Consider the following 26,186-nt stretch of genomic DNA (forward strand, 5'->3'; position numbering starts at 1 on the left):
TCAGCCTTAAAAAGAAATTCTGATGCATGCTACAACCTGGATGAACCTTGAGGACATCATGCTAAGTGAAATAGGCCTGTCACGAAAGAAAAAAAAAATGTATGATTCCACTTATAAGAGGTACCCAGAGTAGTCAAATTCATAGGGACAGAACTAAGAATGGTGGTTGCCAAGGGCCAGGTGGAAGGAAACAAGGAGTTAGTGTTTAATGAGTCCAGAGTTTCAGTTTCTCAAGATGAAAAGGATTTTGCAGATGGATGGTAGTCATACTTATACAATGTAAATATACTTAAAGCTACCGAAATGTACCATTAAAAATGTTTAAGATGGTAAAATTTACATTGTGTATTTTACCGAAATTTTTTTAAATGCACATGAATATTTATTTATAGCAGCATTATTTATTATAGCCCCAAACTGGAAATAACCCAGATGCCTTTCAATGGATAAATGATTAAACAAACAGTGGTACATCCACTGTTTAGCAATAAGATGGTACAAGCTATTGATAAGAACAACCACCTGGATGAATCTCAAGAGAATTATACTCAGTGATAAAAAGCCAATTCCCAAAAACTCATATCCTATATGATACCATTTACATAACATTTTTGAAATGACAAAATTATACAAACGGAGAATAGATTAGTAACTGCCAGGTGTCAAGGAAGGGGTGAAGGTTGGAGGTGAGTGGGGGAGACTATAAAAGGGCAACATGAGAGATCCCTGTGGTGATAAAAGTGTTGTGTATCTTGACCGTCAATACTATCCTGAATGTGATATTGTACTGTAGTTTGGCAAGATGTTCCCATTGGTGGAAACTGGGCAAAGGGCACATAGAATCTCTCTGTTGTATTTCTTAGGATTGCATGTGAATTTATAAGTACTTCAAAATAAAAAAATTGAAACAGCATAACTGGCCATATTAACTAGCCATATGAAATTAAGTGTTGATATATCATATACCAGTTATGATAAAACTCTACAATTACAAAGTATGTTTAATATCATGTTGTCTTTCAAAGTACCTTACACAAAGGCAGAAAAACTGTAAGAACACAATCTAGCCAATAGAAAAGAAGAAAATAGGATTCCTTGTGGTGGAATCATGCCCATAAATTGAAAGGATAGAATAACGTCCTTAATCTACTCTTTACTTAATTTAAAGATGTATCCCAGGTCCAATCAAAGCATAAAACAGCTGAAAATTAAGGAACAGATGGTAGCAACTTTGTAGCACAAACTATTTAAGGTTGTCCTTTACCAAAGGAAAACAAAATTACTTTCCTTTCAATTTCAACTTTAATGAATTTTCTGGAAGAATTCAAAAGAATGTACACATTCTATCTCAGACATTCTGAAAACTGAATGCACATTGAAATTACCTACAAAACTTTAAAAACTACAGATGCCTGGGTCCCATCTACAGAGTTGCTGTTTTCATTGATTTTGAGTGCAGCCAGGGCTTCTGAATTTTTCAAAGCTCCCCAGTGACTCTGATGTGCAGACAAAGTAGAAAACCACTGCTCTACTGGTTACGCCTAACTCCAGATATGATCAATCACTAAAATCATCTTATTAGTCAGTGCTAAAGTGCTAAGCCTATTAAATTCCGATGAAATCATATCACCAAGATCATTTTCACATCCAACATATTAGTAACAGTGAGAATGATATTAATAGTCAACGTCTGAGTGTTTCTATGCACCAAAAATTGGAGTAAGAATTCTTGATACATTACCTCAAGGAATCACAACGTCTCCATGAGAAAAGTGTCTTGGAGGTAACTTGCCCCTGGTCACATAAAGGCCTCTAAAGTCTGTCCTCTGAGCTACTATGTGGTCATCAATGGCACCAACTATACAAAGCCAGACTTCTCAAAAGTAGACAGCAAACCTCTTAGGAATCTGGCAATAGCCAGCAAAACAGTAAATGCACATCCTCTATGAGTCAGCAATTCTACTTCCAACTATCTACCCCAATAGAACACGTATATATTAAGTGATGTGTACAAGAATATTCATGGAATTATCAATGTTAATGGCAAAATCTAGAATCAACCTGAATGCCTATCAATAAAGAAACAGCTAAATAAATATGGTAAAATGCTATTCAACAGTTTAAAAATTAATTCATCTATGTATATCAACATGGACAGATTTCAAAATACATCTTGCTGCATTACAAAAAATATTTTTAAAAGCCATGTTATAATACTACTTATCTACAAACTTACTAAAGATACTACAGTATGATACCATTTATCTATTTAAAAAAGAATACTGGGGCTTCCCTGGCGGTGCAGTGGTTGAGAATCCGCCTGCCAATGCAGGGGACGTGGGTTCGGGCCCTGGTCTGGGAGGATCCCACATGCCACGGAGCAACCGGGCCTGTAAGCCACAACTACTGAGCCTGCGCGTCTGGAGCCTGTGCTCCGCAACAAGAGAGGCCGCAATAGTGAGAGGCCTGCGCACCGCGAAGAAGAGTGGCCCCTGCTTGCCGCAACTAGAGAAGGCCCTCGCACAGAAACGAAGACCCAACACAGCCAAAAATAAATAAATAAATAAATAAATAAATAAAAGTGAAATTCTAAAAAAAAAAGAATACTATGTATTCTTTTCCAACTATATATGTTGGAATACTATATATTCCAACATTTCTGTTGGAACAGAGAGAAGCAAATCAAACAAGTAACTGTGGTTATCAGACTGAGCAGGAGTCTGGGATTGGGAATGGAAGTAAAAAGGAAGACCAGGTTTATGTATAATGCTTCAGTATTTAAGAAGATAACTTGGACTTCCTTGGTGGCACAGTGGTTAAGAATCCGCCTGCCAATGCAGGGGACACGGGTTCGAGCCCTGGTCCGGGAAGATCCCACATGCCGCGGAGTAACTAAGCCCGTGCGCCACAACTACTGAGCCCGCATGCCACAACTACTGAAGCCCGCGCGCCTAGAGCCCATGTTCCGCAACAAGAGAAGCCACCGCAGTGAGAAGCCCGCACACCGCAACAAAGAGTAGCCCCCACTCGCCGCAACTAGAGAGAAAGCCCACACGCAGCAACGAAGACCCAACGCAGCCAAAAATAAATAAATAAATAAATTTACTAAAAAAAAGAAGATAACTTATTCCTCTACCACACAATTAAAAAGTAATAAATACAATGGTTAGATACATTTATTAATTAATATTATTTTTATTATTATATTTGTTAATAGTACACATTTACAAAACATCAGTTCCAGCTCCTGGTAACGAAAGAATAGTTTATATGAGACTAACCTACAGACCAATAATAATTACAAACTCTGGGCAGAAGTTTCAAACTAAAAAAAAAAGCCTATTTGAAGGCAAGTGACCAAAAGCTGGCAGAAATAGGAGAGGATTCAACCACTGAAAGAAAAGAAACACACTGGGTGAGATCCAAATTCAAACAGCTTTCCCCATGAGGCACTCCCCACTCTGTGAGATACACAGAAAATAGAGCTCAGGTAGAAAACTACAGTCTTACTGGCCTGAGATGAAGGAGTCTGGGGCTACTGAAGCCACTGGAAAGTAAGGGAAGAATCCTGGAAAGGAGAAATCCACAAAAAAGGAAGCCCAAAAATCTATGTAAAAGTCCCCTCAAATCCTGAATGAGTCCTTAACTATTCATACAGGATGCAAGATTCCGTAAAGTCCACTGAGGAAAATAACAGCTGAAAAGTGAACAGATGTTTTAGTAAATACCCACTGTAGGAGAGACAAAATTTAAAGTTTGAGACTTTCCACTGAAACCCCAGAAAGGCCATATCTCAGGAATAAAGACCACAAACTAGTACTAAGAGACAACTCTGGGATTAAGAAAAAAACTGAAATAGACTCACTTTAACAAAGCCAAAAACCAGGCTGTGACAATATCAAGGTGAACTGCAAATAATTTAATTACATGTTAGAACAAACTCAACATCATTCAAAGGATGATAACAAATCATAGTCTCTAAAATGTATCATCCACAATGCTCAAGGTGTAATTTTTTTTTAAAAAATTGAGACATGCAACTAAACAGGAAAGTGTGACCAAGGTCAAGAAAAAAAAAATCTATCAATAGAAACTGACCCACAGATTACCTAGATTTTAGAATTAGCAGTCAAAGATTTCAAAATAACAATGATAAATATGCCAACAATGGATATAATGGGTGAAGACATGGGAAATTTCAAGACAAAGATGAAGGCTGTTTTTTTAATGGAAACTTTAAAACTGAAAACATAGTATTTTATATTTTTTAAATCATAACATCAGATTAATATCAAATTAGATACTGCAGGAGGAAAGATCAATAAACTCAAAGACCAATTCAACAGAAATCAAACAAATAGAAGTGTGATGGTTAATTTTATTTGACAACTTGACTGGGCCAGAGAGTGCCCAGATATTGGTCAAGCTTTATTCTAGGTGTGTCTGTGAGGATATGTTTGATAAGGTTGAGATTTACATTTAAATTGATAGACGGAGTAAAGCAGATTGCCCTCCCTATGTAAGTGGACCTCATCCAATCAGCTCAAGGCCTTAATAGAACAAAAATGCAGACTCTCCCCGAGTCAGAGAAAATTCCTCTTGCCTGATTGCCTTTCAACTAGAACATCAACTTTTTCCTGCCTTCATACTTGATCTGAAACATTAGCTGTTCCTGGGTCTCAAGCCTGCCAGCCTTCACACTGGAACTATACAATTGACCCTCCCAGTTTTCAGGCCTTTGAACTTGGATTGAAACTACCCCATTGGCTCTCCTGGCCTCCAGCTTGCTGACTGACCCTGCATATCTTGGGACTTGTCAGCCTCCATAATTGCTTGTCAGCCTCCATGATTGCCAATTCTTTATAATATCTCTTTAGATAGATAGATGATAGATAGATAAGTATCTTATTGGTTCTGTCTCTATGGAGAATCCTGACTAATACAGAAAGCACAGAGAACAAAGACTGAAAAAAATCAGAGCCTCAGGAACACATGACAGTATCAAATGTTTTAATATAAGTGAAACTGAAGTCCTAGAAACAGATGAGGGAGAGCATGAAGCAGAGAGTCCAATAGTTTTCCTAATTTGATTAAAAACTGAACCCTCAGATTCAACAGGCACAATAAAACTAGCACAAAGGAAACCATACCTAGGTGAAAATAAATAGAAAGAACAATTTTTAAAAAACAGTCAGAGAAAAAAGAAGACACATTACACACAAGGAAGCAATAATAATCATGTCTAACTTCCTAGCAGAAACAATGGAATCCAGAATATAATGGACTAACATCTTTAAAAGTGCTAAAAGGATACAATGGAATACTATTCAGCTATAAGAAGGAAATTCTGATACATGCTACAATATACATGAAAACATGCTAAGTGAAATAATCCAGACACAAATGACAAATATTATGTGATTCCACTTAGAGGAGGGACCTAGAACAGGCAAATTCATAGACAAAGAAAGCAGAATAAAGGTTACCAGGGAAAGGCAAGAGGGGGATGGGTAATCACTGTTTAACGGGTACAGAGTTTCTGTTTGGATTGAGGAAAAAACAGAAATGGATAGTGGCGATGGTTAATCAACACTATGAATGTATTTAGTACCACTGAATTATACACTTAAAAATTGTTAAAATGGTAAATTTTATGTTATGAATATTTTACCACAATAAAAAAAAAAAGAAAAAAAGTGCTAAAAGGAAAAAACCTGCCAACCTAGAAGTCTATATCCAACAAAAATGTCTTTTCAAAGTAAAAGCAAAGTAAGGATGTTTTTCAGATAATGAAAGCTGAGAAAAGTTTTCACCACTACATCTACCACATTACCAGAAAATCTGTAGCATTCCAGGCTGAAGGAAAAGATGCCAGAAAGAAATTCAAATCTACATATAGGAATGAAATATGTAAGCACATGTGAAAATGTGTAATAAACTTAGAATAAACCTTAGAAAGACATTCTAAAAGCTGAAGGGGAATAAAAACCTACAAATTATGCCCCCCAAAAGGTAATCAAGTATAAAACATTATCATTAACCAGCACCAACATACCATTTTATTTCTATTGAGGATTAAACAAATGGCTGAGTATAAGATGGTATTTAAAATTTTTTTAATCTAAATGATAGTTATAATTTCTCCTTTTAAATTCCCCATAGGTCAGAGCCATTCTTTTTTGGGAAAAAAAAAAGAATATATCACTTAACTTTCAAACGCTTTATTCAGAGAACATTTCTTGTTGATTGGTTATATAAGTCATAAAAAAAATCTACGGCACAATATGTTTTTCTTATTACAAGTATAAAAAATAGTCAAAAATAATTTTTCCATCCTGAAAAAAAATCTAGTACTATTTTCTAACACATTTTTATATAAATGTTCTGAAGTAAAATTGGCAGACTGAATGCATGAATTCACCTCCATGCCCTACTAAAACTTTACCAAAAAGAAATTTAAGTGGGGGAAAAGACTGACATACACAAGGGGTGATTATAATGAGAAGGGAGATACCAACAGTTCTAGAACATAGAAAGCAAGTGGACAAACAGTAACTAATTGAGCGGAGGAAGATGAACCCCAATGCCCACTAGCCAAGACATCACAAAGCAAACTAATCTCGGCCAAAGTAAACTAATTCCTGCCAAAGAAACATCAAGAGAGCTCAAAGTAGAAAGCACTTGGTGTCTCTGAAAGCCAGGTTGACACTAAAAACAGGAGAATGGGCAGAAAATGTCAATAAGGAACATGTAGATGCCCAAATCCCCTCCTTGTGCTTGCAGAAAACGTGGAGAGGCTGAACTAGATGGGCGCCAAATTAGCAGACACCAAGCACATCTGGGAGCAGGTACGGGGCTCTACCTAAAACTGAGTTTGACGTAAAAGTCTGATAAAGGCACCGTGACACCTCCAGCCCCTTCCCTTGTTCTGTACCAGAATACTGGCTATTACCTTGCCAGAGCTGGGACGATTTCTCTGTCTAATCCAAAATAAAAATGTGTAGAGAAATGATCAACGCCTCCCCTCTTGAGGTCAAACAGACCTGCCCTCACACACAAAGCTGCCAACAGGTCTTTAGGTAACTCACTCATGAATATGAAAACCGCAGAGGGTCACTAGATAGTTGAGGAAATTAGCTAACATGTATTAGGGTCTGAAACAAACACAAAGACAGAGGAAGCAGAAACAGTGGATAAGAACAAGTTTTAAACCATAGTATCCTAAGAGATAGAGTAAAAATACTGAGTTCATGAAACAAAACCCCATGTTTTAAAAGTATTAATCACAGATGAATCTCTAGAAATTAAAAATATGAAAACCAAAATTATAAATTCATTAGAAGATTTGGAAGATAAAATTGAAGAAACTTCCCAAAAAGCAGGACAAAAGACAGAGATTTTTTTTTTTTTTTTTTTTTTTTCAGGATTAAATAGTTTAATGGTAGAAATATTTTGTTTAAAAGAAAGCCACGTAATTGTTGTAAAGAGACCTGGACTAGAAAGGAGAATGTTAAGAAATTTATAAAATATTATTTGTTCATCCTCACTCTCACAAGCTGACCACCATGAATTACACTGAGATGTGTGTTACAGGGACATTTTCATTTCCAAATGAGTTTTAAGGTGTATAAATTAGCAGAGAATTGCTATCTGTGTATGACAGAAGCTAGTTGTACATTGAAAGCATATAAAATGATCCCCATCATATAGGTATTAGCAGATCATTTCTTTTAGTTTTACTACTTAATAATATGCAAGTTGAATTTATGCTTGAGCCAAAAACATATTTAAATCCTCCGAGAATTGATGGAAAAACTAAATATGACCCATTGTCATGAAGAATACACAATACTACAAACTGACAACATGGGATTATCTTAAATATTGAGCTTTTACTACTTTCTGTACGGTCATCAATTAAGATCTATTTTCATATGTGAGACTGCACAAATCCATTTTTTTTTTTTTTTTTTTTAATGGGATATTCTTTTTTTTTTTTTTTTCAACATCTTTATTGAAGTATAATTGCTTTACAATGGTGTGCTAGCTTCTGCTTTACAACAAAGTGAATCAGTTACACATATACATATGTTGCCATATCTCTTCCCTCTTGCATCTCCCTCCCTCCCACCCTCCCTATCCCACCCCTCTAGGTGGTCACAAAGCACCGAGCTGATCTCCCTGTGCTATGCGGCTGCTTCCCACTAGTTATCTATTTTACATTTGGTAGTGTATATATGTCCATGACACTCTCTCACCCTGTCACATCTCACCCCTCCCCCTCCCCATATCCTCAAGTCCATTCTCTAGTAGGTCTGTGTCTTTATTCCCATCTTGCCACTAGGTTCTTCATGACCTCTTTTTTTTTTTTTCCCTTAGATTCCATATATATGTGTTAGCATACTGTATTTGTTTTTCTCTTTCTGACTTACTTCACTCTGTATGACAGACTCTAACTCCATCCACCTCATTACAAACACCTCCATTTCATTTCTTTTTATGGCTGAGTAATATTCCATTGTATATATGTGCCACATCTTCTTTATCCATTCATCCGATGATGGACACCTAGGTTGCTTCCATGTCCTGGCTATTGTAAACAGAGTTGCAATGAATATTTTGGTACATGACTCTTTCTGAATTATGGTTTTCTCAGGGTATATGCCCAGTAGTGGGATTGCTGGGTCATATGGTAGTTCTATTTTTAGTTTTTTAAGGAACCTCCATACTGTTCTCCATAGTGGCTGTATCAATTTACATTCCCACCAACAGTGCAAGAGTGTTCCCTTTTCTCCACACCCTCTCCAGCATTTATTGTTTCTAGATTTTTTGATGATGGCCATTCTGACCGGTGTGAGATGATACCTCATTGTAGTTTTGATTTGCATTTCTCTAATGATTAAAGATGTTGAGCATTCTTTCATGTGTCTGTTGGCAATCTGTATCTCTTCTTTGGAGAAATGTCTATTTAGGTCTTCTGCCCATTTTTGGATTGGGTTGTTTGTTTTTTTGTTATTGAGCTGCATGAGCTGCTTGTAAATCTTGGAGATTAATCCTTTGTCCGTTGCTTCATTTGCAAATATTTTCTCCCATTCTGAGGGTTGTCTTTTGGTCTTGTTTATGGTTTCCTTTGCTGTGCAAAAGCTTTTAAGTTTCATTAGGTCCCATTTGTTTATTTGTGTTTTTATTTCCATTTCTCTAGGACCTGGGTCAAAAAGGATCTTGCTGTGACTTATGTCATACAGTGTTCTGCCTATGACAGAGATTTTTAAAAGGAGAAAAAGTAACTTTTGAAAATGATACATGGGATTAGAGCACAAGATCCAACATCTAATTCAAAGAAATTAGAAAAATATAACAGAGGAGAGATAGGGGGAGAGATTATTACACAAATTTTTTTAAATTTCCCCAAAGCACATGGATTTCCAGATGGAGAGTCCAAAAGAGTACCCAGTATAATAAGTAAAAAAAGACCCATCCCAATATTATCATTGAGGTAATAAGACCACTGAAATAAGAAATAAGAACTTCCTTCCAAAGAGGCAAAAGACACCACAAAAAACTGGGAATCAAAGTGCCAGCAGACTGCATAATAGCAAGACTGGAAATCAGAAGACAGAGCAATTTCTTCAGAAACCTAAGCGAAAGTGATTTCCCACCTTACATATACCAAATGAGGGAGTAAAACAAGAAAAAAAAAAAAAAAAAAGACATTCGGAAACAGACAATTTGATACTGGAGAGAGGAAATGGGAATTCCAAAGTGATGGGGAGGTGAAGACCAGATGACAGCTGCACAGCAGGCCTACTGAGCGCCCACTCTAGACCCAGGTTGCCAGGTGGCCTGCCTCCAAGGAAAAACAAGATGGAATTGGCAGATGAGCTGATTTGTGTGCCTGATATAAGAGCTCCACAGCAAGTTCCACTGGGGAGACTCTAAGGCAGCATTAGTGGCGGCGAGGGCGAGGATCCAGGACTCTCACACTCCCTGCCTCCCTGCACACACACATTTCTCCTCCTTCCAGGCTCTCAATATTACAACTTGCAGCAGTATGGAATTCATTTTGACTATAATGTTACTAAGAGCTGGTCCTTATTAGACACTTGCTATGATAAGTAATCATCTCTTTTTTATACAACTTGGTTTCCTTGGAGCTAATGATTCCTCACTTTTTCATTTGATTATTTAAATTACATTCATAGATTACTTGATAAAAATTTAAAAGACAAGTAGCATATGTTTTTACTATTTTTTTTGCATAAATACGTAGCCATGATTTCTTTTTTAAGATAGACATATAACACACACATATATACATATTTATAACCTCTTTTTTCACTTTTTTAAGTCATTATTAGATTTAATCATGATCAGTCTTTATAACAATTTCCAGTTACTTCATAACATTTCATTATAAGACCACGTGATAGTTTACTCACGTTCCTCTGTGTTGGACGTAAGTCTTTTTCAAATTTTTTAATAATCTTTTTTTATGTTTTTCTTTTTTTCCCTTTTTTTATTGAAGTAGTTGATGTACAATATTATATAAGTCACAGGTATAAAATATAGTGATTTCACAATTTTTTAAAGGTTATACTCCATTTATAGTTACTATAAAAATTGGCTATATTCCCTGTGTTGTACAATATATCCTTGTAGCTTATTTTATATATAATAGAATTTTTTTTACATTCTTAATAATGCTCACTGACTACCCTTCTACATAAATCTATGCCTGTATCTCTAATGACAAGTTCCTAGAAGCAGAATGGGTTTAACGCTTTTGATCTATACTACTTAGCTGTCCTCCAAAAGTTCTGCCAATCTACATTTGTACCTACAGTGTATTATGTTCATTTTACCACACACTTACCAGCAGTAATACAATATTTTTTAACTCTTTCACCAAGTGAGCGGGAACAGATTTAACATGTACTCATCTTAATTTGAATGTCCCTATTAGTTATGTTATATTATCTATTTATGACTTTTGACCTTTTTCTATTGGGGTATCACATGTATTCGTGTGACTTTTAATCTGGCAAAACTCTTCATAGATTAAGCACATGTATCCCATTGTCATAGTTATGATAAGTGTTTTTTCAGTCTTACCTCTTCTGCAGTCACACTTTTGTTCTTCCTTCTCATACACTTGGTACCTAGATAGGCCTTCCTCAGCTCATCCTTGAGTAGTGCTACAACTACTGAAGCCCGCGCACCTAGAACCCATGCTCCGCAACAAGAGAAGACACCACAATGAAAAGCCTGCGCACCGCAATGAAGAGTAGCCCCAGCTCACCGCAACTAGAGAAAGCCCACGCACAGCAACGAAGACCCAATGCAGCCAAAAATTTTTTTAAAAGCATGAGAAAGCAGGAGTGGGGGAACCTCAAGAATATAAAGGTGGCTTAAAATCAAATAACTTTCTATTTATCTTTTAACTAAAATATTTCAACATACAAGCTTTCTTCCTTAAATATAGGTACTATATGAATCAAAAGCAATGTAACACTTTCAGGTATATATGTTAATACAGCTTAATTTTGAAAAGTTTTTACTTACTTGTGGTCATGATGTTAGGCGGGCAAGAGGGTATTCCATGATCTACTGCCCATCTGTAGGCTCCTTCTCCAACTAAAAAGCTAATAACAGAAAAATTACTCTTTTAAAAATTCATTGTGTCATCTTCTCCTACATATTCAATAAAGTAATATAAGTAATATAGTAAGGCAACTGAAAAAATTTTGCAATACCTCAAAATGGCTATATGCCTAAAAAATTCTTTTAATTCTTCCCCAAGTTAGAAATTTTACAAGTGGAAATGGTACAATATCATTTGCAATAACTAACCAGTAAAAATTGGCAAAATGTAACATAAGAAGTAAAAATAGTTGATTTCCCAGTGGAAAATATTAAGATTTATCTTGGCTCAACTGTGGTTCTCAGTTTATGTACAAGATCTATTTCATCAGATTAAGAGTCAAAGCTTAAGTGAATGTCTTCAGATTTGGTATTCCTGCCTAGTATAACACCTGGATCTACCCAAAATGAGTGGGGTACACCCAGAGATGCCCAAACACAATGATATGCACTTACATTTCTAAGCCTCAATGCAATAAAAATATATATATGGCTGTCAGAATCATTCTTACTGTGGTAAATAAAGCAGTGTGGTATGTCCCAAAAGTAATTTTTTTAAGTCCCAAACTGCAAGTTTTAACATAACAAAGTGAATAAAAGGATACTGTTAGCTAACTGTAAAAGACTTCCTTTCAAAGATTTCAAATAGCATGCAGGATAATTAACCACCCCATTCCCTAACACAGTAATAGCAAGCAGTTACCATAATAATCAATCACTCCATCTCTTTCCACAGCCAACTTCTTAAAGCTCTCAGCCAGATAGTAATGGATTCCTTGAACTAGTGCCTACTCATTAGTTTCCTGCTCCCTATTTTTTGTTTCTGTTCCTCTAATCATTCCAACACTAAAAACTCGAAGTAATACATATTGAAGTCTTTAGATTTGACTGTTCATAAGAAGATCAATGACAGATTAGAAGAAGAAAGTCTAAGTTGATACTCAGAAACATATCCAAATGGTTCCAATGAGAAACAAATTGGTTAAGCCCAGTAACTATTTTCCAGTATATATGAAGGTGAGAATGGAGGGAGCATTAAAAAAAAGAGAGGAGGGAGAGCCAACAAGAATACCTCTTCAAACTTCCATTTTTAAAAAAAATGCTAAAGGACTCCAAAAATAGAAAAGTTCCTCCTATTCCTGTATCAAATGAAGACCACTGCAAAGAAACTGCAAAGAAAAGCTGTCACATAAAGGAAAATGGAAGAATAACTGAGGTAGGAACTTGGATGCAAGTTGAGCTGTCCTGACAGCATTTGTAGCACTTCCTTCTGCTAGAAAAAGACTTTGATATAAGAAATAAACTCTCTTCACGTGAAGACGTAAAAGAGATGCTAAAGTATTAAATTAAATGATCAGGACAGAAGTTTGGAGCTGAATCTAGTATTCTCAGCACTCCCATTCGTCATTTGGGGTTCTATCCCAGCATCTGGAATCGAAAGTATTTTATAACATAAGCTTAGTTTTATTTTTCATTTCTTAATCATTCATAGGTTTGATTCTAAATAAAATTAGTTTGCCGGGGCTTCCCTGGTGGCGCAGTGGTTGAGAATCTGCCTGCTAATGCAGGGGACACGGGTTCGAGCCCTGGTCTGGGAAGATCCCACATGCCGCGGAGCAACTGGGCCCGTGAGCCACAACTACTGAGCCTGCGCGTCTGGAGCCTGTGCTCCGCAACAAGAAAGGCCACGATAATGAGAGGCCCGCGCACCGCGATGAAGAGTGGCCCCTGCTTGCCGCAACTAGAGAAAGCCCTCGCACAGAAACGAAGACCCAACAAGCCAAAAATAAATAAATAAATAAATAAATAATAAATTAATTTAAAAAAAAATTAGTTTGCCGTTGTCTGCTATGCAAGGTTTTAAATACGTTAGGCATTGTACAATATTCACAGGAAGGTGAATATTTGGATGCCATCTTACGGATAAGAATTCTGAGATCCTGACCTTTCCTTACTACCAAAAATTACCTGTCCGGTAGTTTGACGTCACACAAAATGGCATATAACTGCTTTTGAAATCATTTTAAAATGCTAAAAAGCTACGTGAGCTTTCGCTAAAAACTACACTATCAAAAATGAAAAATCTCTTCCCAGAACACTAAATGCAGCACCAATTCAAATTTTTCTCAAATATTCTTCTGACTCTCCAAGGAGAAAGCTTTCACAGAAGTTTCACCTCAATTCACTAGAAAAATCCATCGATTCCACCTTGGTAACACATCCAGCATCTGACCACTTCTCACCACTGCCACCGCCCTGGTCTGAGCCGCCATCATCTATTGCCTGCAGTGTTGCAATGGCCTCATCACTTCCATGCTCGCCTTGCTCCGTCCCCTGCCCCAGTCTAATCTCAACACACCAGCCAGTGACATCCTTGTAAAACACAAGTCAGGTAGTGACATTTCTCTTCTCAAAATGCTGCGAAACCCCTCCTGAGGACTCTAGCACGAAAACTGGAGCCTTCACCAGGATCTCCAGGCTCCCAAGTGATCTGGTCTTCTCTGCTCCCTCCTCCCTTCATCTCTTCTTCCTCTTGCCCCTTTGCTTACTCTGCTCCAGCCTCTTACAAAACACAAACATGCCAAGGACACTCCTGCCTCAGGGCCTTCACCCTGACTGTTCCCTGTCAGGATCTTCCTTATTTCCCAAATGGCAAATTTCCCCATCTGTTTAAACATATCTCCCTGATGAGGCCAATTTAAAACTGTACCCTACACACTGCACTCCTCTACCCAGTACTCCCAATCCCTCTCATTCTGTCCTTTTTACATTTTTTCTTTTTTCTACCTTCTCACATACCATATACTTTATAACTCATGATATTATCTCTGTTGTTTATATCTATCTCCCTCAAATAAACTGTAAGCTTCACAACAACAGGGATCTTTGTTTTTCATTGATATCCATATATGCTAAGCATTTAGAACAGTGCCTGAAGCACACTAAGCATTAGATAAACATTGGCAAGATATTCAACAATAAACTAGCGTGTCAAAATTCTCTAACGGACAGCATTTTCCTTGTGTTATGCTCTCCTTAATTTACACTAAAGCAAGTCTAAAGTGTTAAGAAACAAAAGCAACACTACTGAGACCAGCACTGAGTGGGATTATTAAAACCTTCAGCAAGCTGAGCTACTGAAGTGCCAGCATAGCCAAACACCCGAAAACACAGTGAGGTCAATTACAATTTCATGGATGGGAAATTTTCAAAAACCATGACACTATGTAGTCAGTCTAAAAATGTGCAATTTAGTGATTCAGAAAGCTCTCAAAACTGCTTAAAATGCATTATGCTGGATGAGAAAGATATAGGAGAAAATGATAGCTGCTTCTTTGGACTTAAAAATGGATTTCTATATATTTTACCTATTACTTCTTTATCATAAATACACAGAACTGAAGAAAGACCACCAATTTGGTGGCTACTGATTATTTAAAGCTTACAAACACATAAAGTGCAAATAAGGGAGAACCTGCTGTATGTGGAAATAACACGTAATGACCAAATTAAATAATAAGGATTTAACTCTTCTTAAAATTTTTATTACAAAAATTTTCAAACATATACATTACAGAGAATAGTGTAATGAACCCAAAGGATCATCACCCATTTTCATCAGTTGTTAATACATTGCTAATCTCATTCATTTATACTCCCACCCAGATTATTTTGAAGCAAATCTCGGATATCATATAACTTCAAATATAAATATTTTAGCATGCATCTCAAAAAATAACTTTCTAAAAAAACATAACCACAACATAACCAATTCACACCTAAAAAAATTAACAATAAATCCTTAGAATCAAAATAGTTTATTCAATCGATGTTCACATTTCCCTGATTGTCTCATAAAATTTTTGCTATTATTGTTATTTTTGCCTTTTAAACTATTTTGTTTGAAGGGGAACCCAACTAACCCATCCATACCTCCTGATTAGTTGATAGCTCTCTTATGTTTCTTTTAATCTATAGGTTTTTAAATTTTCTTTTCACATTCATACAACAAAGGTACTAAAATCAATGAATTTATGAAATACAGTAGATTGAATAGTATTTTTAAATAAACAATGTACCAAAAATTAAATTTGCATCTCAAAAAATCTGAGCGTCTAATGAGCAACAATGCTTTTCTAGCTTTCCCTTTTTCACCAAAAGAAACATAATTTCCAAAAATTATAACTTATTCTATAACATATTAGGGTAGCAGTCCGCAATTTTTTTTCTGTAGAGGGCCAGATAGTAAACAGTTTAGGCTTTGTGACCAGATGTCTCTGCTGCAACAACTCAGTTTGGCCTTTGCAGAGCACAAGCAGCCACAGACAATATGTACACAAATGGGTATGGCTGTGTTCCAATAAAACTTTATTTACAAAAAACAGGCAGTAGTCCAGATTTGGCCCACATGCCACAGTTTGACAACCCCTGTTCCAGATGGCTATGCCTATCAAAGTTGTACCCTATCATAATGAAGGAGGAAAGAGTAAAAATAAATAAAATTTATTTACTTTTATAAATAAAATAAACTTAGGAAAATACGACACAGTTTATGATAGTAGGCCCACCAAATTTATGAGGATATCAAATATTCTACTAATCTGACCAAACACCAATACTTAAATAATACATCATATCATGGTGGCAATAACCAGAAAATTAAAACATAAAAAATTATCAGCTAATAGAAATACCATTCTGCCTAAAGTTCTGCTGAGGGTTTTTCTAACAAAGCAATAAGAGTTTATAAAACTCTAACAGAATTTAGATACAGCTGAAACAAATACACTCCCTGTCTTCCTCAATGAGATACATAGACAGATGAACTTTTTATTTAAAGACTTCTTAGAAAACACCCAGTGCCTTGCTGCCCCCATAGAGTCACCTGCCTCTTCAACAGATGACACCAGAGACCACAGTTTCTAAGTCCTCCATCTGCTTTTGATAGTTCTTCTACCTCTATGCCTGGCGTACAGGAAGTAAACAAAAAATATTTGCTGAATGAAGGAATGGGTAAGTGAATGAATAACTAAATGGGTGTAAACATTATTTCTTACTATTATAAAAGGATTCTACTCTATGGGTTCTAATCTGCTGCTTCTAATGTGATAAGGACAGACTCCATAAATTTTTAATAGCATAACAGTGTCAAGTATGGTACTCAGTTTCTTTGTTGGCAAAATGTATGTTACCCTCATAAATCATATAATGATTTTATGAGATAATGCACGCAAACCACATAAAACAGTGCTTCTCATAGTGTACAACTGCAATAAATTTTAGCTATTATCATTATAGAAATTAGATAACTAGACTTATTAGGGTTGTGCGTAAACAAGCTTAAAGTAAAAACATGATAAATTTGTTTTATTTATTTAGGATACTCAGGGAATTTGGGTTTTTTTAAACTACTGCAGGTATACTGTGAACTTGCAGGTATGTGAGAGATTTATGCTTCTGGACAAGATGGAGTAACAGGGAATACATTTACACTCTTGCCTGAACCAATGGAAAAGAAAAATCAGACAGAATACAGAAAATGATAGTTTTCAGGCATTAGACAGTAGGTAGCACAGGACAGTGATGCTTTAAAGAAAGGAAACAAACAAGGTAAACCTTATGATTGCCCTAGCTTACTGCCTGGAGAGTTTCCGGCCACAGCACAGGAACAGGAACTCAGGCAGAGCCCTGCAGTCTCTCTGAGTTGAAGACAGAGAGCTGGGCATCCAGAGAAGCCCAGGTGGCCGAGTTCACAGGGCAGAGAACCAGAGAGGGGACAGCTGTGCAGAGAAAGGACTCAAGAAATCTACAGAGTCCCCCTATAGTCTTCAGCTGAGTACAGATCAGTGTATGTGTAAGAGGAAATCATCCAAAGCCTGGGAAAGACTAACATGGAAGTTTTAGAGGAAGCAATCCCCAAGTTCACACAGGGCCAGAAACAGCTCCTGTTCCCACCAAAGTAAAAAACCTCATTCTAGTTGCATCTGTTATAGTACTCAGAAAGGTTTTGCCCGACAGCAAAGCAAAATTAGCTAAAGGCTAAATGCTTCTCTAGTTGCATGTAACAAAGTATAAAGCAAGACCTGAAAGGATGAAACTGCCTCTAAATAAATTAACCGCATCCTAGAATTAAAATACAGAAATATCCAACACAAAATAAGGCAAAACTCACAATGTCTGGAATCCAATAAAAAATTACCAAACATGCAAAGAAGCAGGAAAATGTAACCTATAATGAGAAAAATCATTCAATTGAAAACAACCCAGAAATGACAAAGATGACAGAATTAGGAAACAAAGATATTAAAACAGTTACTATAATTGTATTCATATACTCAAGAAGCTACAGGAAATATGAAACATGTTAAGTAGATACATAGAAGACATTTTTAAAGATGCAAATTGAACTTCTAGAGATAAAAACTATAATGTCAGAAATGAAAAATAAACTGGATGGGATTAACAGGTGATTAGATCTTGCCAAAAAATAATTAGTGAACTTGAAAACAGCAATGGAAATTATTCAAAATGAAACAAAGAGAAAAATGAATGGAAAAAGTAAACAAATTATCAGTGATCTGTAGGACCACTACAAGAGGTCAAATATACATGTATTGGAATCCTGGAAGATAGAAGAGAAGGGGGAATCAGAAAAAAATATCTGAAGAAGTAATAGCCAAAAATTTTCCAAATTTGATGAACTATATATCCCTACATATTCAAGAAGCAAAATGAACCCAAACCAAAGACATTACAAGAAAGCTACAGACCAATGTCTCTCATAAACATAGATGCAAAAATTCTTTACAAAATGTTAGCAAATTGGATCCAATAACATATAAAAAGGATAATACATTATAACCAAGTGGAGTTTATCCCGGGAATACAACTGTTGCTTTAACCATCGAAAATCAACCAATCACTATATTAACTGACAAAATAAGGAAAATTATAAGATCATTGCAACAGATGCAGAAAAGCATTTGAAAAAGTACAATACCCATTCCTATTAAAAACTCTCAGCACACTAGGAAAAGAAGGGAACTTTCTCAACACGATAAAGAGCATCTATGATAAACCTATAGCAGCCATCATACCTAATGGTAAAAGAACAAATGCTTCCTCCCTAAGGTTACAAACAAGGCAAGGATGTCTACTCTCACACTTTGATTTCACATTGCATAGGAGGTGCTAGCCAGTGTAATAAAGAAAAAGAAATTAACTAAAGGAGTCCACATTAGAAAGAAAAAGTATCTTTATTACTTAAAGAACTATCTTTATTCCCAGAAGACAGAACTATCTATGTAGAAAATCTTATGGAATCTGTAAAAACAGTATGAGAACAAATGAATTTAGCAAATTCCTAAGCTAGAATATCAATATAATAAAATTAATCATATTTCTATATTGGCAAGGAACAACTGGTATTTAACTTTTTAAAATATGCAATTTATCACATCAAAAAGAAATACTTAAGTATAAATTTGATAAAAACTGTGCAAAATCTGTACACTGAAAATTATAAAACACTGTTCAGAGGTTAAAGAAGACCTTAAAAAATGGATAAGTTACAAACCTAATCAAAATTCCAGCAGGTTATTCACAGAAATTGACAGGCTAATTCTAAAATTCACATGAAAATGCAAAATGCCTAAAATGGTCAAAGCAATTTTGAAAACAAAAAATAAAGCTGAAGAACTATGTACGTGAGAAAATTAGATCACGTTCCAGACAATTGTAGGATCACTTTATGATACAATTTTAATACAGAGATGGCCATCACTTTTTCGCATATATTTTATCTTCGTAAAATATAAAAATATTGCACATATCCCCTTTGACAATTGCCTCATCTTGTTCCCTCCTTTCTCCTTCCTAGAGGTAGTTATGGTGAGTCTGGTAACCTTCTTTCCAGAACTTTTTTGTATATCTATGTACATGTTTATATAGACTTAGAAAATCAGAGTGCCAGCATACCTCAGAGATATTGCAAGTTCAGTTCCAGACCACCACAATAAAGTGAATATTGCAATAAAGCAAGTCACACAAATTTTCTGGTTTCCCAGTTCATATAAAAATTATGTTTATACTATGCTATATTCTATTAAGTGTGCAATAGCATTATGCTTAAAATAACACTGTACATACCTTAATTGAAAAACAGTTTATTGCTAAAAAATGCAAACCATCATCTGAGCCTTCAACAAGTCATAGTAGTGAATAACATTAAAGATCACTGATCACAGAGCACCATAGCAACTATAATAATACTGAAAAAGTTTGAAATATTGTGAGAATTACCAAAATGTGACACAGAGACATGAAATGAGCAAATGCCATTGGAAAAATGGCACCAATAGGCTTGCTTGAAGTACAACTGCCACAAACCTTCAATTTGTAAAAAAATGCAGCATCTGTGAAGCCAAATAAAACGAAGTATGCCTGTACTGTATATGTTTAATACTATGAAGGAATATATGAGAATGAGAAAAGCTAAAATTGAGGACAATTGTTACCTAGGGGCAGGGCCAGAGATGGGGTCAGGGTAAGGGTATGGGACAGTGAAATGGATAAGGATGCCATTAGAAAGGGTCCAGTCTAGGCAGCTTCAAATCTCTTGGTAATGTTTCATTTTCTTAACATTTCTTAACATGTTTCATTTTCTTGACATGGGAAACAGGGATATCGTGAATATATTTGGGTAAAAGGTTTCAAGATTTTTCAAAACTATATTAATTTATTTTCTATGACTTGAAATTATAACAGTCAAATAAAGTGATTTCTATAGTACCACTGTCACAACTTTCAACAGAGGGTATTAATGTAACTTTAATGTGTTCAGGTATGCTGAACACATATAGTACTGAAGTATAAGATGGTTGAGTATAAGACAGTATTGAGGCATATCTGTTAATATTATTAGGCATGTTAACAGGATGGTAATTACATTTTGCAAACAGAGAAATTTACAAAACTATTTAAGGATGAAATACGATGGTGAGGATTTACTTTAAAACACTATAGGAAAGAGATGCATGAGATAGACGAAGGGCAAAAATATTGTTAATTATTGGAGCTAGATGGTAGGTTCATGAGGGCTCTTTCAAATGTTCTCTCTACTTTCATAAATATTTGAAAAGTTCAAAGTTTCTTTTAATGAAAATTATATGTTAATGCTGGAGAAAAGATGTAATTTTACTAATTTTAGTGTCACAATATGTTTCTCCAGAAAAGAAAAATTACATACTTTTATTCTAAGAACTTCTCAAAATTAAAAATGAGTTTAGACTCTGGTCTCAAACATGTAAGATACTTTAAAGTTTTATAATAAAAAGACCCCAGTTGAACACTTATTAACAGCAAAAGCATCTCTATAATCGACTACAAAACCTAAAATTAACTGATCTCTTTTCTGCTTTAATCCAGAATATTCTATTCTAACCGGAGCTTATCAAGTATTCATAATGTTCCAAGATCACAGAACAAAGCGTGTCTTCCTCTCAAAGGCAAGCTACTGCTGGTGTGTAACCAACTGCATCAGCCTTCTGTGGATAAAAATAGCCTTCAAACACTGCATGCACCAAAGACCAAAGACCCAGGGAAAGTCGAAGAACAAAGCAGTTACCAGGGAGGAATTCTGCCCGCTGAGAGCTTGCCCTTCTGCCCTTCACACAAGAGTCTGTTCGCAACTGAGACTGGGTTCTTGATTCCTATAAAATAAAATTGGCAGAAAATGAAGTCAAAAAGTCTTCAAGTTTCCCACTCAATTCTGTGGCTGTTTCAATACGACAACTTTTAAATATCATGGAAAACTTTCTTTAAATATACTAAAGAAAACCATTAATTATCATGAAAAATAAGGATCAAATCAACAAATATATGAATACTTATAGATATAAGAACAAATATAAAACATATATTCTCATTTTGTCATGTGCTACAGCAGCAAAGACTGAATTTGCAATAATACAAATTTAAATTAAGTTCCTTTTTAATAGATTTCAGTATAGAATTTAAAAAATAAACTGAAAATTTGGCATCTATTATCAAAACCATGAATTTCCTCTAAAGAATAAACATGATTACAAACAGCTTCAAATTTACCTTGGGGAGAAAAATTAATGGCCAAAAATTTTAAATCTCACCTGCAAGAAAGAATAAAGAGAAAGTCCTACAAATGGGTAAGGGTGGGGAGAAGAGGCCAAGTATATACAAGATTGAGACTTAAAATATGGTTTGGATTGTTTCCAGAAGGGAAAACAAAATGTGAACAGTGAGAAAAGGGTGCTTACCTAGGAGGAAAAATAGGACAGAAAGTATTAGCATGAAAAAAATTGCTAGCATGACAATGACAATGACAAACATGACAATGATGATGACAGAAGACAGTGACAGAAACTTAGGATCCAGTATGCGCCAGGCCCAGTGTCAAACCCTTAAATGTATCAGATTATTTAACTGATCCTTCAACTCTATCACATAAGTACAGTTATAAACCCTATCTGATTACTGAGGAAACATTTGCACAGGTTAAGTTACCTGCCCAGGATCACACACTGAGATTTTAACAAAGGCAGCTAATGCCAGAGACCATGCCCTTAACCACTAACCCGTGGATGCCTTTCAGAACACTATTAACAACAACAACAACAACAAAAACAGAAGTGGGATACAAAGAGACTAAAAACCTCAAATTGGGCTTCCCTGGTGGCGCAGTGGTTAAGAATCCGCCCGCCAATGTAGGAGACACGGGTTCGAGCCCTGGTCCGGGAAGATCCCACATGCCACGGAGCAACTAAGCCCGTGCGCCACAACTACTGAGCCTGTGCTCTAGAGCCCGCGAGCCACAACTACTGAGCCTGTGTGCCACAACTACTGAAGCCCGCGTGGCTAGAGCCCGTGCTCCGCAACAAGAGAAGCCACCACAATGAGAAGCCTGTGCACCACAATGAAGAGTAGCCCCTGCTCGCTGCATCCAGAGAAAAGCCCGCGTGCAGCAATGAAGACACAACACAGCCAAAAATAAAATTTAAAAAAATTTTAAAAACACCCTCAAATTAAGGTCACCAGATTGCCTTAAAACAAAACTAGATATTTAGCTAAACACCAAAAACTTCTCTGCCCCCCCAAAGAATGTATAAAGTATCAAAGAAAGGAAAAGCTTAGATCTCTGTACTAGCTCTTAAAATAAATTTATTTCTGTATGTGATGATTCAATATTGTAAAAACATTAATAATTACCAAATTAACTTACAAATTCAAAGCTATAAATTCTCCATCAAAGCTTCAAAAGGATTTCTATGATGCATGACAAGCTGACTCTTAAATTCATCAGGAAAAAAAATGAAAAAAACTTTTTGTAAAAAAATGAAGAGGTATTCACCTTACAAAATAACCATTTTTTATTAAAAGCTATTCTAATTGAGTGTGGTTTGGGTACAAAATAGACAAATATATCAATGGAATAGAATAAAGCTAAAGTTGAGACACAAACACATGTGCATGTGGATATTTAATACATGATATAGATAGTATTTCAAATGAATAGGAAAAGGATGGACTATCTATGACAGGTGGAAAGAACACAGAGTGATGGGAGTCAGACTGTTATAAACCAGCTATCAATTTATCGCTTCTCAGCTATAAATTCACCCTTGGTTGCCTTATGGGTGAAAGTGGATATGGGCCTTTTAACTATGTTTCCTTTGCCAGCTGGCACACGGGTCAGCTTTGTCAGTAGAGGGCACTGGAGACACAGTGCAGGAGGAAAAGGTGGCCTGCCAGCCAGGCTCCAGGAGAGCACCAGTTATTCTCACTATCTGGTCCACATGGTTCTCTCCAGTGCTAAGTGCTTGCGGGGTGCAGCTTTCTCCAGCATTTGGCTACCATGTTTTCCCCATCTCCTGATTCAGGCCACAGCAGCATAGCTAACAGCCCCAGAAAGAACAGGACCAGGCCCAGCTCAAGTCACTGATCCCCACACCTTCTCCTCAGCCCCATAGCAAAGCATCCTGTGGGGCTGGCTGTCTAGGGAGCCAAAAGCCCAATCCTCATCCTGCAAACAAAGGTTTAATTCCCATGGCTTCCTGGCCTCTGTGTGCCCACCTATCAGCCTGAGGCCCCCAGGATTGTTTCTGCTCTCACAGTGACTGTGGCCTGGGTAACCCAGCAAAAAAGTGGGCTGTCAAACAGTCAGCTGCAGCCACACCTTTTTCTGTGAGGTCTGAACTCCCTTCCAAGTTTATCCTTACCTGGGTAGTCTCCCTCTGCCCTTTACATTAAGCTTCTCCTGTTTAAACTGCTGTGTGGTTTCTGTCCCCTAGTTGGACCCAGACTGATACAGTAACCTTGGACAAACTACTGAATCTCTCCTGTGTCTCAGTTTCCTCACCTATAAAATGGGGATAAGAGTACTGACCTCAGAAGGTTATCGTGAGAACTAAATGATTTAACATACATGAACTACTGGAGAACATCACATGGTATGTATGTAATACTCACCCAATAAATGGTACTTAATATTATCGTTACTGTTGTTATTCAATAAATTATACAGGGACAACTTGCTGATCAATTCAGAAATTGATCAAAAAACAATGCATTCAAGAAGCCAATGAAAAATAAATTACACATGTATTTGAAGAAAATGTAAGTGACTGTAGTTACAATTATGAGTGAGATAAACCTTACGAAATGCAAAATACAAAAGCCACAAAAGGGAAAGTAATAAGTTTGACAAATAAAATTTTAAATTCCAATATGATAAAGCACATTATAAACAGAGGTAAAAGGCAAGCCACAGAAGAAGTATAAACAGTTCACAGAGAAATGCTAATGGCCTTTAAAAATATGAAATTTCATTAAATACCAATAAAATCTCATAATAAAAGAAATTAAAACTAATTGAAATGCTGTTCTTACCTATAACAAAAATCAGAAAAGATACAGAAGATTGGAACAATGAATAAGTAAACTGACCTAGTTGACATACATAGAATACACACCCAACAATTGCAGAATACTCTTTTGAAGTACACATGGAACATTCATCAAAATACGCCATAAGCTGAGCCATAAAGCAAGTCTCAGAAAGTTTCAAGGGGTTGGAACCATTCGGAATATGTTCTCTGACCACAGTGACATTAAACTGGAAGTCAATAAAGTCTTTAGGCAAATAAATTTGACAACTCCTATGAAAAAGACAAATTCCTTGGGAAACACACATAAGAAAAAATATAGATAATCTTATAACTGGTAAAGAAATTGAATCCCATTTATTTAAAACTTCCCACAAAGAAAACTCCAATGATTCAAAATAATTAATGAATTTTCCAAACAATTAAAAACCATTCCAATTGTACACACACTCTTTCAAAGAATAGAGGGGAAAAAAAATCCCAACTCATTTTATGAGGCCAGCCATAACGTGATTCCAAAATCTAAAAAGAATATTTTAAGAAAGTAAAATTAAAGCCAATCTATTATATAAACATAGATGTCAAAATCTTAAACATCAGTAAATCAAATCCAGTGGAATGTGAAAAAGATAAAAAATTACAATCCTGACATTATGCCAGGAATGAAAAGTTGGTTTAACATTCAAAAATCAACCATAAATTCCATCATATCTAACAAAATAAAAAAGAAAAGCCAAAGATGCAGAAAAGCACTTAATGATATTCAATAACCCATTTAAAATAAAAATTATCAGCAAACTAAGACTAGAAGGAAACGTCCTCAATCTGATAAAGAGCATTTATGAAAATCCTACAACTACCAGCACACAGTATGGTGAAATATCTAATGCTCTCCCTCTAAGACCAGGAACAAAGCAAGGATGTACACTATCACCGCTTATATTTAATATTGTACCGAGTGTCAGATCCAGCACAATAATGCAAGAAAAAAAAATTTTTTAATATTAGAAAGGAAAAAAAAAACTGCCATGATTCAAAGATGATGTGACTATGTATACAGAAATTACAAGTGAATCTATTTTTCTAATTGCTTGAATTAATAAGTGAAGTCATCAAGGCCACTGAATATAAGTCCAATACACAAAACTCAACTGTATTTCTAAATACAAAAATAACTGGATATTGATTTTTAAAATATATATTTACAATAGCCATCAAAAAAACTTAATATCTAGAATAAATCTAATAAAAAGGGTGTATAAGACATCTATACTAAAAACCATAAAACACTGCTGAGAAAGAAATGAATAATATTTATACAAATGCACATATTTCATGTTCATGAACAGGAATATGCAATATTGTTAAGATGTCAGTTGTCCACATATGGTTTTATACATTCAATGCAATACCAGTCAAAATCTCAGCAGGGTTTTATTATGGACATTGACAAGTTGATTCTAAAAATTTTATGAAAATGCCATAAACTTAGAATAGCCAATACAGGGGCTTCCCTGGTGGCACAGTGGTTAAGAATCCGCCTGCCAATGTGGGGGACATGGGTTCGAGCCCTGGTCCGGGAACATCCCACATGCCGCGGAGCAGCTAAGCCCATGCGCCACAACTACT

The 26,186-nt window shown here is 35.9% G+C and overlaps 1 protein-coding gene across 3 annotated transcripts in view; it reads right to left on the bottom strand.

Annotated features, from left to right (window-relative positions):
* Positions 1-26,186, bottom strand: part of TASP1 (taspase 1) — a 241,449-nt gene that overhangs the window by 165,195 nt on the left and 50,068 nt on the right. For all 3 annotated transcript variants that reach the window (XR_009703188.1, XM_061208372.1, XM_061208371.1), the window contains 2 exons: positions 21,266-21,350; positions 11,563-11,642 (listed from right to left, as the gene is read on the bottom strand). Coding sequence is in view for 2 of the 3 variants with exons in the window: in XM_061208372.1 (XP_061064355.1) it covers positions 11,563-11,642; positions 21,266-21,350 (165 nt within the window). In the remaining variant the exon portion in view is untranslated. The remainder of the gene's footprint in view (positions 1-11,562; positions 11,643-21,265; positions 21,351-26,186) is intronic.

The sequence above is a fragment of the Eubalaena glacialis genome, chromosome 13, assembly GCF_028564815.1.
Source record: "Eubalaena glacialis isolate mEubGla1 chromosome 13, mEubGla1.1.hap2.+ XY, whole genome shotgun sequence".
In the NCBI taxonomy this organism is placed as follows: Eukaryota; Metazoa; Chordata; class Mammalia; order Artiodactyla; family Balaenidae; genus Eubalaena; species Eubalaena glacialis.